The sequence below is a fragment of the Taudactylus pleione genome, unplaced genomic scaffold (genome assembly GCF_031769625.1).
Source record: "Taudactylus pleione unplaced genomic scaffold, aTauple2 ptg000296l, whole genome shotgun sequence".
Classification (NCBI taxonomy): domain Eukaryota; kingdom Metazoa; phylum Chordata; class Amphibia; order Anura; family Myobatrachidae; genus Taudactylus; species Taudactylus pleione.
Window position 1 is genome coordinate 21622746 of NW_028284698.1, and position 15702 is coordinate 21638447.

A 15702-nucleotide genomic window follows, 5' to 3' on the forward strand; every position below is an offset into this window, starting at 1 on the left:
GCATTTTATAAGCAGAAAGTAACAATGTGTAAAGTCTTCAGTCTTCAAAGCAGATAATGAGCCAGGAGAAGTCACTGGCTCTACTTAATAACAACACTGGAGAGATAGTTGCTAAGTAGCTCCATAATATTGTATGGCTATAGATAATTTAAAGCATATTAACAAGTGTTAAGCCAGCTTGCAATGAAATGAATTGTATCTGCACCACAGAAGCCTATATGATAAGAACTGATTTTATACATATATTGTTATTGTTACTCTTACCTGTTGTAATGTATAGTTAAAGACAGTTATGATTAGTGTATGGGTCTCTCTAAAGTTAAATGAAAAGGTGCAGAGTAGATTTGATATTATAGTTATCAACATCAGAAAATCTGCAGGAATATATATTTATATATATATATATATATATATAGTACATACATATATACTGTATATATATATATATATGTTGATGTTATTATGTGTTTATCCATATATATATATACTTACTAAGTTAATTATAAGGGGTAAATATACTAAGCTCTGTGCCTGGTCGAAATTGCAATCACAGTGGGTGTATTTGGCCATTTTTACAACTCGCAACTCACTGGTTTTAAAAATACGGATGCCCCCATGCCATTTTCCATGTATTTTTTAAAACCAGGACTGGCTCACAGAAACCAGTGCTGGTTCTTAAAATATGGGTGAACCTTACAAATATTGTCCCCCATATTTTTAGAACCAGGACTAGTTCAGGAGCCTGGGGCTGGTTACTCTTTGGAGTTGGACCCCAGGTCATTTTTTTTTTTAAATTAACCCTTGATTTTATTAATTTTCACACACAAGCAGCCTGCATGTATCTCACTGATATGCACAGGCTGCTTGTTCGGGAGTGGTTGGCGGTGGTGAGACACACAAAACTCGGGGAGAAACTCGATCTCATTCACCATCTGCAAACATGTTTCAGGTAAATTTGCGTTTTCCTTTTTACAAATATCTCCCGAGTCCCGGTGAAGCTCTGAGTGTTTGTTCTGAAGCAGTCTTGGACCAAACTTGATTCTTAGTAAATTTACCCCTTAGCCTTTGATGTATATTAATGACTATATGCTCCAGTGCTGTTGTTACTCTTTGAAACTTAAACTTTACAGCATCCTCCTGAGCCAGTTAAATTATCACAATGGTGGCAATGTTTGTGTCTAACAACAACATTACAAAGGGTTGAACCAAGCCAACTCTAGTTAGGATAATTTAATAACAGTAGTTTGACGGAGGCACTGATTGCAACATTTTTGTAACCCCTGTAGTACTAGGGTCACATAAATATGTAAATAAAACAAATAGACAGCTGCCAGTGCTTGTATTTATAATTGCAATTCTGTATATATCTAGGAAAATAAAAGTATGAGATATTACTTTATACATTGATCAAAACGTTTGTTGTCTATGTCACTGGTCCTCAATTCCTGCAAGTCCTACACTGACATCATGCTTCAAATAACACTGAAATACTGTGAAAATCAAATGCACTCACCTCTCCAGCATAGAGGCTGACCTGCATCTAAACAGCAGCTAAAACAACACCAGGCAGTATTCGAAAAGAAAAGAAAAAAGCGGACAATAAGAGAATTGAATGAATTAATAAACAAATCTGTTGTAGTAAAGTCAAGCTAGAATAATTAGTCCTTATTTATTATGTCTGGAGATGAGTGACATTTTCAAAACTGTTCTGTGAAATATGTTCCTCAACCTCATTATGTATTTGTTTCCTCGACCTCGTTATGTATTTGGTCACAATATTTACTTAAGATTTCCCTGTAACATTTTCATTACACAATTATGTCCCCTATCTTTTTTGATCAGTTAAGATAACTCCTGTATGTCTCAAACAAATTAACATGGCTGCTGTCCAAGGTCTATTTAAAGACTATTAATTCCGCAACATGCAGAATGCAAATTTACAATTGCAGTGTTGAATGCAATTACATGGGACAGAGAAGCAAAAGTGTGATTTTAGGAATATAAAGTTAGAATGCAATTCCATGGGATGCAGTTCCATGGGACAGAGAATGCAATTCCATGGGACAGAGAAGCAAAAGTGTGATTTTAGGAATATAAAGCTAGAATTTTGCCCCTACACTTGATTTGTTGCTGTTCAGGTTTAGACTGCAGTACTTGCAGCAAAGGAAATTATGGTTGTGTGGCTCTAGCTAGATATATGCATATCACTAACATTCCCTCATAACTGCATTGTCTACAACATATGTCAATCCATGTGTTCTCCTCTTAGAATGTATACCGTGGGGGACAGCATGATTAGTTCAAAACAATTTCAGTATCCCAATTTCCCCTACACCTTGCTGTTTATAAACACCTCTAGGCATTACTGACTGGAGCAGAAAATATCCTTGTGCCAAAACTGACTTCTGGACGGGGACGTTTACATTGCAGAATAATCTCACCAAATATGTTTGGTCTAGTGACAGATTGTGTTACACCTGCGAAACTGAGTCTACAGAAGATGGAACCACAGATGCTTTAGAATATTATTAATTAATTCCAAAAATATTTAGTCCAAGTTTTACCAATCAAGCCAGTAAATGCCTACCATGTGTTCTATGTTTGTTTGTTTGTTTATTTCTTTGTTTTTCATTTGGAAATTACCAAAATAGTTTGTTTTATGAAACGGGCTAAAATCCTAAATTAATACATGTTTATAGTACCATTAAAACATGTAAACTCACCCTTTGTGTATATCATTACCTCAATGTTATATATGTATCTATTCATTCTTTTAAAGACATAACACTTTGTATCAGCATATCACTTTATTTTATTTTAAAATGTAATGTCAGGTTTCCTAGATGCCTAAATACCACACTGCACACCCTGCAACCATATAGAGTTATACTTACCTCTCTGCCGTGTCCAGAGTGCAGCTCTGCAGCGCCAGGCTGGTACTGCAGAGCAGCAACAGTCACATGGGAAATGGTGGTGACCATTTTTACGGTGACTTGCGCATGAGCAGTAGACATGTCCCTGGTAAAAAGGCGCAGATGCCATTTTCTCGGATACTGCGCATGCTCAGTAGATTCTGGCTTGGTGACAGAATCCACTGCGCTGTCAGAGAGGAGGGGGCTGCACTGAGTCTCACATGGGCCTTCTCCTCTCTTAAAATGCCCCTGGTACATACAGTATAATTAAAAAAATCAGAAAATCTGATTGACATGCAGTGATGAGCATACGGTATTGTTGGTACTTGCTCTGTAGAATAACTGTGTGTATGCAGATCTTATTTATAAGAAGCAAAATTAATTTTTATTAAACCATCATATTATAGGGAGATTTTTTTTAAAAAATTAGCATCTCTCAAAATCCCTGACAATTGTACATCATCAATTTAGAAAAATAACAGTAGAATGATTTTGAAGGATTTTTATTTTTAAGAAAGCTAGTTTATCCATGACCTTTATGTTGCCAGACACCAGTCTTTGTAGCTCTAATGCTGATCAAAAGTCTTTTCACCCAACAATTTTTTTGTATAAATGTACTCAGTAGATTGGAAAAAAAAATCTGCAAAACTATGGTGTTTCATACAGTTGCTTAGTGCAAATGAGAAAGCTTTGCTTGACAGTAAACTGATAGAAAGGTCAGAAAAAGAGGCATCTCTAGTGGAATAAAAACATTAAGTCATTCGAACAAAGGTCACTTAGCTCTACTTGTATGAGCCTTTATCATCTATCTGACAAGGCCAACTAGATATTGATCATTTGAAGCGGCTTGGAAATCACAAGTGGAGCTTAAGCAAAGTGAGAGGGGAAAAACGTATGGTTAGGCTTCTAAGGATCACAGTGTTCTTTTGTAATGTGATGTGAATTCTCCTTTGTCTATGTTTTTTTATGATCTGGCCCATTATCCTTGTGTCGTATGCAATTTCTCCTCAATCAGCATGATGGTTACTGCAATAGGGGATGTATAGGGCTCTACATCTGTATTCTAAATTGATAAGGTTTTCTTTAATAGAAGATCTCATTAGGTACAAGAGAAAAATATTGTATCTGACAAGAGGCTAGAGTCACATATATCTGCAACTTAAAAACTGTATACCCAATGTGATCTGTGCACTATGCTATGTTTGGCAAAAAAAATTTATAACATTTCACAGTTACAATTTTCAAATCTCCATTTTGAAGGAATCTGAATTGGGCATTGGGATTCCAGTGAATTTGCTTTTAGAGTGTATAGAAATTTAACTATACAGTAACATACTCTCTCAGCTTTATAACATTTATTTTATATGTAATTTTCATAGCATTATCAGCACTCATTTGAAATGTGTATATATATATATATATATATACGTATATATATATATATACAGTATATATATATATATATATATATATATATGTATATATATATATATTTATATATATATATTTTAGGGATGTGTGCCGACCCCCATGCTTTGGTTTTGGATCTGTATCTCCTTCAAGGTTTTGGATCTGGATTTGGTTTTGCAAACCACCCTCAAGTGTTTTGGTTTTGGTTTTGGATCTGGATTTTTTAAAATAAAAAATAGATAAAAAGTTTTAAAAATAGCTAAAATCATGTAATTTATGCAATCCAGAACCCGAAATTCCGATTTAAAAACCGCGACCTGGATTTACCCGGATCTCCTCAGGAGATTGGAAATGGGACTCGGATTCAGATTTCTGGAGAACCGAACCCCACACATCTCTAATATATATATATATATATATATATATATATATATATATATATAGATTCCAAGGACTTGCACTAACACCTCACTTAGCAAGCCAACGTAGGGGTGCCACACGGATTTTTTAGGATCCAAAAATAGAAAACAGTTGTCATAGACAAGGGCACTCTCCGTATAAAAAACACATTTTATTAAGGCTAAATATAGCCATCCTTAATGCAAAGAATATCAATCTTCCAGATATAAATCCAGATAAAATTCGTCAACGTTTCGGTCCCTGACGGACCTTCCTCAGGACATTACATCATACATGAATAGAAAAATGATTTGGTCGTCTATCACAATAATATCTGCGGAAAAAACAAACACAGAAAAACACAGGCTAAGTCTCTCTGGCTTCAAAACTCTGTGGCCAAAAAATAAATATATAAAAAGAGACAAACAAAATTACCCAACTGTTATAGGATGTATCAATAAAAAAATTAACTATATTGAGTCGTGATCTCTATAGATAAATCGTGCCACAAGGCACACTGGTGTAATCAATATGCACATGCCTTCAATATATACAGATCGTGTGGACCCAAAATAAATGGGCCACACAATACACTATTTCATTACACACACATGTCATATACATACATAATGTGAGCTAATAACCTAAGTCACCACTACAAATTGCTGGTGACTCAAAGAAAGGTATATATGGTGGTCAAATAGTCTCTAAATACCATAACACTAATTGCAAGTGTAACAAATCACAAAATGTACCTGAACCAAATACTAGTAACTAGTAAATGCTGTCACAATTTGCAGCTCACAGGGACCAGCGCGTGTACACAGAAAAAACAGGATGGTCAAGTGCGGCTGAAATAACAAACAGAGCAAGAAGACGAATATTAATAAGTAGGCAGCCTGCATGCCCGCTGCATTCGTGTAAAAAAATTTAACCAGTCACTTACCTACACAAGTCAAATATGCAACCAGCGGACTCTCACTCGTACAATCAAGACGCCAGCTTCCATGCAATGCCAGTGTGTGAGCCGCTAAACAAACCTTGCAGTATATATATATATATATATATATATATACTGTATATAATATATATATATAATATATATATATATATATATATATATATATAGTACTGTGCAAAAGTTTTAGGCAGGTGTGGAAAAAATGCTGCAAAGTAAGAATGGTTTCAAAAGGTGTTAATTGTTTATTTTTTATCAAGCAACAAAATGCAAAGTGAATGAACAGAAGAGAAATCTAGATCAATTCAATATTTAGTGTGACCACCCTATGCCTTCAAAACAGCATCAATTCTTCAATCCTTCTAGGTACACTTGCACACAGTTTTTGAAGGAACTCGGCAGGTAGGTTGTTCCAAGCATCTTGGAGAATTAACCACAGATCTTCTGTGGATGTAGGCTTGCTCAAATCCCTCTGTCTCTTCATGTAATCTCAGACAGACTCAATGATGTTGAGATCAAGGCTCTGTGGGGGCCATATCATCACCTCCAGGAATCCTTGATCTTCTTTACACTGAAGATACTTCTTAATTACATTGGCTGTATGTTTGGGGTTGTTGTCCTGCTGTAGAATAAATTTGGAGCCAATCAGATGCCTCCCAGATGGTATTGCATGATGGATAAGTACCTGCCTGTATTTCTCAGCATTAAGGACACCATTAATCCTGACCAAAACCCCAACTTTATTTGCTAAAATTCAGTCCCAGATTTGCAAGGAACCTGCTTCACTGTTGCCTGTAGACATTCATTATTGTACTGCTTGAGTGCAAGTGAGCTGGAGCCCTCTTCTCCTGACCACGTACCAAGACACCTGTGTGTATGGAACCAGGAGCTGGCACTCCCCCGTGCACAGCATTGACTACTCCCCCTAGTGTTGGAGGTGGCTTGGGGGAATAGGGTGAGCAAAAGACCCGTCAGGATCCCAGGCCGCATCCACCATTTTCCATCCAGCAGGGAAGCGCTGCTTCACCACTCAATGTGCCCAAGGACAACCACCTGTCCTCAGAGGAGCCGCTCAGGCCCATTGCCTCCAGCTAGCCCTGCTCCACAGCTTGTAAAATGCTGCATTTGAGGCTATTATGTATTACTATGACTGCTTATGTGTCTTCAATATGTTGCAATTAATGTTTCAATGGTGGTGTGCTGGTGTCCTTTGGCTTTTGAAACAGATTACAAGTTGTAAAAACGTAAAAAATTTAAATATCAAAGTGTTTACTATGCACATTATGCAGTGAAACAGTAACATTTTGGCCAGCTACATGCTCTTTCTCGAGCTGCCATGTCAACTGACCATACACATTTAAATAGGTATCAAATAATTTGATAATTGCATCTAAAAAATGCTTGTGTGACATCATAATAATGTCAATTATGTTAATAAACATCCCAAAAATAAAACTGAATAGCAAGAAATAAAATAAGCAAACACTATATAAAATGTAATAAAAGGTCGTGCAACTCATAATCTATATATGTAAACTGTTATCAATTATGCTAATAAACATCATAAAAAAGAAATACAAGAAATAAAAATAAGCAAAACATCATATAAAATGCATAAAAGTTCTTGCAATAGAATCCAGTCATAATACCGACAGTCAGGATGCCGGCGCTTAGAATGCTTGTGCTGGAATTCCCGACACCTGTCAGAATCCCGGCACCAGCCTGCCAACTATAAGTACTGGGGTTAGGGGGAGGGTTAGGATTATGGGTTACGGCTAGCCACTGTGGGGTTAGGGTTAGGCACTAAGTGGGAAGGGTTAGGTTTATGGTGTGGTGAGGGGGAAGTTAGGTTTAGGTACTAGGGGGAGGTTAGGTTTAGTCACCAGGGAGGAAGGGTTAGAGTTAGGGGTATGGAGAGGGGGGAGGGTTAGGATACTGCCCAACAAGTGTCATCATCAGGATTCTGACCGCTGGGAGCCCGAGCATCAACATCTCATACCCAACTCCATAACTTCTCCTCTATACATGTAAACTGTATTTGATGAAAGTATTGCACAGTACCTGAAGCAGAGTGATATGTGCCTTAAATAGATAAATATAATCATATTATTCACTGATTGCTAAACAAAATAGCACAAGCATGTCCAAAAAACATCAATAAACAATGAATACAAATAAAAATCAATAGTATTGTTATGTTAACACTCTGCCAGTTGGAGACAGGGCAGAGTAAGTGTTACTATTAACCCCACTTTGTGGCTGTAAAGATCAAAAAAATCATGAGTCAAAGAGGGTGTGTATGGTAAATGTTCTACGCGGGTAAGTTATGACTCAAAAGCGATGTCAGATTGTGCAGTATCGGCTTTGCCATGGAGCCGGTAACCTGGAGGTGCACCACAGACATTGCCAGGTAACTGGGACATGGTTACCAGGGTGTGTTAATAGGAGTGGGAATAGGAGGGGTAACTGATGTTATGCCACATTGAAATGGTTAGTGATGGGAATCACTGGTAAATAGGTTGCACAAAAATTGACATGATGCTAGAAAAGATACAAGTACTGTACAGGTATTATACAGGCAATTATTAAAAAATGTGTTTAATAACCAAAAGAGAATATAGTGATATAATAGAGGCACATTATATGGACTGGACATAAAAGTTATATAGCAAATACAGTAAACATGATTGAAAAATCAGAAGATGAACTAGACAGAATGGATATGTAATAACAAGTCAACATTAAACTGTAAAGGCCAGGTATTAAATAAATAGGAGTATATATCTACAAAAACCATGATACATATATTATTCATTGAGGCCCATTGGGCTTGAGGTGTCCAATTTATGGATCCATCTTGCCTCCAAACAGAGAAGAATGAATCTGTCTCCCTGGTAGGGACTGTAATGTGGTCAATTGCTATTTGTCTTAACATTTCTGGATTGTTGTGTAACTTGGCAAAGTGTTAAGCTACAGTTGTCACTTACTGTAACCCATTGTCATCACTTTCTTGATTGTCGAGCTGTGCAGAGTCATGCTTTCATGCACTGTCTGTTCTTTTATCTCAACATAAATCTAATCTCTTGGGAACATCATAAATGTGCTCAGGCAAGTTAGAGAGAATTTTATTCTGAAGGTGCATTTAAGTCTCAGATGTTTAAAGACTTCTCCACTAATTATAGATTTACACAAGATGCATTTATGCATTTAAATCATCCTCTTTTTGTAGTGAGAGATTTTGATGGAAAAGTCCCCCTGGCTTGTCTTGGTATGGATGGACCAACATTCTTTTTAAGTTAGAACCCCTCTGGAAGCTTAGTAAAGACCTTGATTGATGCAATTCTGCTAAGCTTCTATCAGCATTTTTCAATGGTCATAAGATTATCTACTGAAGTCCATTGATCTGTGGTTGAAATGTGATAAAATAGTAAAGTGTGTCTGGTCCTTAGGGTGATGCTTTTGGAAGAGGCTTTCTCTTGAGATTGCCATACCACCTGTTATGGATTGGTCAATTAGGTTCTGGCAACAGTCCCTGGTTATACATTTTTCTCCCACTTTGTATATGTTAATAGCAGCTTGTCATCAGAGGTGATCTGTCTGATGCAAATAATTGGGATCTGGGTAATACCTTTATAAGTCTTTGGGGACAATATATCATTGCTAAAGGGCTATTATTAGCATCTGTTTCATTAATGTATAAGGAAGAGGAAATTCTGGTACCTTGTAGGGAGATACAGTTTGATTGGTTCTGGAGTGTTGTTTATCATGGCAACCACGATTCCCAAAGCATCTGATATAACATACCATATTAGAAAGATGTTATACATACAGTATATTGACAAGAATAAGTTCAAAGCCTCTTAACTGAGAATTAAAGTGGACAAGGTAGCAATGAAAATCCCACTGTTCCCCTTAAAGAAACATTTTAATTTAACCAAATATAGTTTTGCTGCTGATTAGTGCCTTTGATATATATATTTAAAAAAAAATGTTTATTTTATTTCAGGAAACAGCTCTCCTTTCCAAAACTCCATACTGCGCTTCATGACTGTAAAATAATAATTTTACCGAAATATGGAGCAGATGGACACTAAGCCTTACCAACCATTGTCAAAAATTAAACATGAAATGGATCATGCTTACACCAGCTCTTCAGAAGATAGTGAGGATGAACGAAAGCCAAGACAATCATACAACTCAAGAGAAACTCTTCAAGAATGTACACAAGAAATAAGATTAAACTACAACAGCCATAATAGCAGGAAAAGAAAAGCAGTTGGAGATCCCACTCAAGGTAGCACAATATTTATTTAGTTCAATTGCAAGATGCTGATTAATCAATTTGCTAAATTAATTAATTTTAAATTTTAGAGTCTGATAAGTTTACCTGTACATTAAATTAAATATATATGTATATATATATATATATATGTGTGTGTGTATATAATGTGTATATTTATTTTTGCTGCATATATATATATATATTAGGGGTGAGCGGGTTCGGATTTCTGAAATCCGAACCCCCCCGAGCCCCCCCGATCCGAGTCCGATCCGAATCAGGCTCGACTTTTCCCGCCTGACTCGGATCTGAAATCGAGGCAAAACGTCATCATCCCGCCTTCCGAGTCTCGCGGGTTTTGGATCCTATATAAGGTACCCGCGTCGGCGCCATTTTCTCACTCGGCTGTGGACAGTGAAGAGGGAGGGTGGGAGTTAGGGCTGTGTAGTGTAGTGTAGTGTAGTGTAGTGCTGCTGTTGTCCACTACTTCAAAGTCCATAGGGGCTGGCTGTGTTGTGCTGTGCTGCTGTTGTTAATAGGGGCTGTGTCCACTACTTCAAAGTCCATAGGGGCTGGCTGGACTGTGTTGTGCAGTCAGTTCTCCATAGGGGCTGTGTCCACTCCAAAGTCCTGTGCAGTGTCCCAGTCCTAAAGGAGTGCTGTAGTGTTGTCCAGGGGGTGCTCTGTCCATCAGGGGTGCTCCCCCCAAGTGCTAAAAATATAATATATTTTCTGTGTTTGTGAATTGTGTGCGCAGTAGCCGCACGTGCATCAACAAAGTAGTGCCAAGCGTGCGCCTGTGTCATAAGTAAAGGGCCGGCTGGCTTGACCGTTAAAGGGTGCTGTAACCCCCGAAAGTACACTCCAGTCCAAACCAAAAAAAAAATTATTTTCTGTGTTTGTGAATTGTGTGCGCAGTAGCCGCACGTGCATCAACAAAGTAGTGCCAAGCGTGCGCCTGTGTCATAAGTAAAGGGCCGGCTGGCTTGACCGTTAAGGGTGCTGTAACCCCCGAAAGTACACTCCAGTCCAAACCAAAAAAAAAATTATTTTCTGTGTTTGTGAATTGTGTGCGCAGTAGCCGCACGTGCATCAACAAAGTAGTGCCAAGCGTGCGCCTGTGTCATAAGTAAAGGGCCGGCTGGCTTGACCGTTAACGGTGCTGTAACCCCCGAAAGTACACTCCAGTCCAAACCAAAAAAAAATTTATTTTCTGTGTTTGTGAATTGTGTGCGCAGTAGCCGCACGTGCATCAACAAAGTAGTGCCAAGCGTGCGCCTGTGTCATAAGTAAAGGGCCGGCTGGCTTGACCGTTAAGGGTGCTGTAACCCCCGAAAGTACACTCCAGTCCAAACCTAAAAAAAAAATATTTTCTGTGTTTGTGAATTGTGTGCGCAGCAGCCGCACGTGCATCAACAAAGTAGTGCCAAGCGTGCGCCTGTGTCATAAGTAAAGGGCCGGCTGGCTTGACCGTTAAAGGGTGCTGTAACCCCCGAAAGTACACTCCAGTCCAAACCAAAAAAAAATAATTTTCTGTGTTTGTGAATTGTGTGCGCAGTAGCCGCACGTGCATCAACAAAGTAGTGCCAAGCGTGCGCCTGTGTCATAAGTAAAGGGCCGGCTGGCTTGACCGTTAAGGGTGCTGTAACCCCCGAAAGTACACTCCAGTCCAAACCTAAAAAAAAATTATTTTCTGTGTTTGTGAATTGTGTGCGCAGTAGCCGCACGTGCATCAACAAAGTAGTGCCAAGCGTGCGCCTGTGTCATAAGTAAAGGGCCGGCTGGCTTGACCGTTAAAGGGTGCTGTAACCCCCGAAAGTACACTCCAGTCCAAACCAAAAAAAAATTATTTTCTGTGTTTGTGAATTGTGTGCGCAGTAGCCGCACGTGCATCAACAAAGTAGTGCCAAGCGTGCGCCTGTGTCATAAGTAAAGGGCCGGCTGGCTTGACCGTTAAGGGTGCTGTAACCCCCGAAAGTACACTCCAGTCCAAACCAAAAAAAAATTATTTTCTGTGTTTGTGAATTGTGTGCGCAGTAGCCGCACGTGCATCAACAAAGTAGTGCCAAGCGTGCGCCTGTGTCATAAGTAAAGGGCCGGCTGGCTTGACCGTTAAGGGTGCTGTAACCCCCGAAAGTACACTCCAGTCCAAACCAAAAAAAAATTATTTTCTGTGTTTGTGAATTGTGTGCACTGTGGCTGCACGTGCATCAACAAAGGAGCAGCGCCAAGCGTGCGCCTGTGTCCCATAAGTAAAGAGCCGGCTGGCTCATTTCTTAAAGGGTGGTGTAACCCACAAAGTGCACTACTCTCCAGCAAAAATAAAATAATATTTTCTGTGTTTGTGTGCGCTTTAGCCGCACGTATATATATCAATATAACATAAATGGAGGACCAAACTTTCTCCGATAAAAATAAAATAGGGAAAGATCAAGAACCTCTTCCTCCTAGTGCTGTTGCTGCTGCTGGGAGTTGTTCATCATCCCAGAGAGGAAGTAGGAACATCACTACTTTTACTAAACAATTGACCCTCCAACAGTCCCTAGCGATGAGGATGAAGTACGACAGCAGTCATCCTGAAGCAAAACGTATAACTGAGGCCTTGACTGCTATGTTGGTGTTAGACGTGCGTCCGGTATCCGACATTAGTGCAGTGGGATTTAGACAATTGATGGAGGTAGTGTGTCCTCGGTTCCAAATCCCGTCTAGATTCCACCTGCATCCTCAAAGCAGCAGCGACAAGCGTGCGTCTGTCTGTTAAAGGGTGGTGACACCCTCAAAGTGTTCTACACAAACAATTAAAATATTGTTCTTTTTTTTTCGGTCTTTGTGAAATGTGTGGGCTGTAGCCTCACCTGCATCCTTAAAGCAGCAGCGACAAGCGTGCGTCTGTCTGTTAAAGGGTGGTGTAACTCTCAAAGTGTTCCAAAAAATAAAAAACTATTTTTTTAATGTGTTTGTGACTTGTGTGCGATGTAGCCACACTTGCATCCTCAAAGCAGCAGCGACAAGCGTGCGTCTGTCTGTTAAAGGGTGGTGACACCCTCAAAGTGTGCTACACAAACAATTAAAATATTGTTCTTTTTTTTTTGGTCTTTGTGAAATGTGTGGGCTGTAGCCACACCTGCATCCTTAAAGCAGCAGCGACAAGCGTGCGTCTGTCTGTTAAAGGGTGGTGACACCCTCAAAGTGTGCTACACAAACAATTAAAATATTGTTCTTTTTTCTGTCTTTGTGAATTGTGTGGGCTGTAGCCGCACCTGCATCCTTAAAGCAGCAGCGACAAGCGTGCATCTGTCTGTTAAAGGGTGGTGACACCCTCAAAGTGTGCTACACAAACAATTAAAATATTGTTCTTTTTTCTGTCTTTGTGAATTGTGTGGGCTGTAGCCGCACCTGCATCCTTAAAGCAGCAGCGACAAGCGTGCGTCTGTCTGTTAAAGGGTGGTGACACCCTCAAAGTGTGCTACACAAACAATTAAAATATTGTTCTTTTTTTTTTGGTCTTTGTGAAATGTGTGGGCTGTAGCCGCACCTGCATCCTTAAAGCAGCAGCGACAAGCGTGCGTCTGTCTGTTAAAGGGTGGTGACACCCTCAAAGTGTTCTACACAAACAATTAAAATATTGTTCTTTTTTTTTTGGTCTTTGTGAAATGTATGGGCTGTAGCCGCACCTGCATCCTTAAAGCAGCAGCGACAAGCGTGCGTCTGTCTGTTAAAGGGTGGTGTAACTCTCAAAGTGTTCCAAAAAATAAAAAACTATTTTTTTAATGTGTTTGTGACTTGTGTGCGATGTAGCCACACTTGCATCCTCAAAGCAGCAGCGACAAGCGTGCGTCTGTCTGTTAAAGGGTGGTGACACCCTCAAAGTGTGCTACAGAAACAATTAAAATATTGTTCTTTTTTTTTCTGTCTATGTGAATTGTGTGGGCTGTAGCCGCACCTGCATCCTTAAAGCAGCAGCGACAAGCGTGCGTCTGTCTGTTAAAGGGTGATGACACCTCAAAGTGTTCTACACAAACAATTAAAATATTGTTCTTTTTTTTTTCGGTCTTTGTGAAATGTGTGGGCTGTAGCCGCACCTGCATCCTTAAAGCAGCAGCGACAAGCGTGCGTCTGTCTGTTAAAGGGTGGTGACACCTCAAAGTGTTCTACACAAACAATTAAAATATTCTTCTTCTTTTTTCTGTCTTTGTGAATTGTGTGGGCTGTAGCCGCACTTGCATCCTCAAAGCAGCAGCGACAAGCGTGCGTCTGTCTGTTAAAGGGTGGTGTAACCCTCAAAGTGTTCTACACAAACAATTAAAATATTCTTCTTCTTTTTTCTGTCTTTGTGAATTGTGTGGGCTGTAGCCGCACTTGAATCTTCAAAGCAGCAGCGACAAGCGTGCGTCTGTCTGTTAAAGGATTACATCGGTGACAGCATCCAAGTAGGCATGTCAGACAGTCCGTACCTGTACTGGCAGGAAAAAGAAGCAATTTGGAGGTCCCTGTACAAACTGGCTCTATTTTACCTGAGTTGCCCCCCCTCCAGTGTGTACTCCGAAAGAGTGTTTAGTGCAGCCGGGAACCTTGTCAGCGAAAGGCGTAGGAGGTTGCTTCCACAAAATGTGGAGAAGATGATGTTCATAAAATGAATTATCAACTCTTCCAGGGAGACCAGCCTCCAGAACGTACAGAGGGACCTGTGGTTCCAGCAGGGACGAATTAATACTCTGTGAGGATGAGGATGTACACACTGAAGAGGGTGAGGAATCGGTGGATGAGGAGGATGAGGATGACATCTTGCCTCCGTAGAGCCAGTTTGTGCAGGGACACATTAATTGCCAGCTTGTTTTGTGGGGGCCCAAACGAACCAATCATTTCAGCCACAGTTGTGTGGCAGACCCTGGCGCTGAAATGATTGATTTGTTAAAGTGTGCATGTCCTGTTTATACAACATAAGGGTGGGTGGGAGGGCCCAAGGACAATTCCATCTTGCACTTCTTTTTTTTCTTTGCATTATGTACAGTTTGGGGCCTAGTTTTTCTAACTGCCATCCTGTCTGCCACTGCAGTGTCACTCCTAGATGGGTCACGTGTTTGTGCCGCCCACTCGTGTCGCTTAGCATAGTCATCCAGCTACCTCGGTGCAACCTTTTGGACATGAAAACACTATTGTGAGGTGTGAGGTGTTCAGAATAGACTGGAAATGAGTGGAAATTAAGGTTATTGAGGTTAATAATAGCATAGGAGCAGAGAAACCAACAAATTCTGTGATTTTAGCTGTTTTTATGCTTTTTTTAAAAAAAATACAGATCCAAAACACAAAACCCAGAACCCAAAACACGGAAGGGTGGTTTTGGCAAAACCAATCCAGATCCAAAACACGAAGAAAGATCCAGATCCAAAACCAAAACACAAAACACGAAAAGTGGCCGGTGCACACCCCTAATATATATATATATATATATACTATACACTATATATATATTTATTTTTATATATATATATATATATATATATAAATAAATATATACTGTATATAGTGTGGCAGCGGCACTCCTCAATAAAACATGATTACAATCGGGTTGAAAAAACCTCTATTTGCTTTGAAGCAAATAGAGGTTTTCTCAACCCGATTGTAATCGTGTTTTATTGATCAGTGCCACTGCCACACTATTTCTATGCATTGTGGACTTCTGCAGAGGGCACCCACAGTTATTCTCTGGATCATGAGTGCCGAGACTATGCCAAGTATATATA

General features: G+C 39.5%; 1 protein-coding gene across 3 annotated transcripts in view; it reads left to right on the forward strand.

The window, feature by feature from the left end:
* The first annotated feature begins 9753 nt into the window (after window positions 1-9753).
* Window positions 9754-15702, forward strand: part of LOC148511753 (teneurin-1) — a 658333-nt gene continuing 652384 nt past the window's right edge. For all 3 annotated transcript variants that reach the window (XM_088482875.1, XM_088482876.1, XM_088482877.1), the window contains exon 1: window positions 9754-9973. In XM_088482875.1, coding sequence (XP_088339001.1) covers window positions 9754-9973 — 220 coding nt within the window. The remainder of the gene's footprint in view (window positions 9974-15702) is intronic.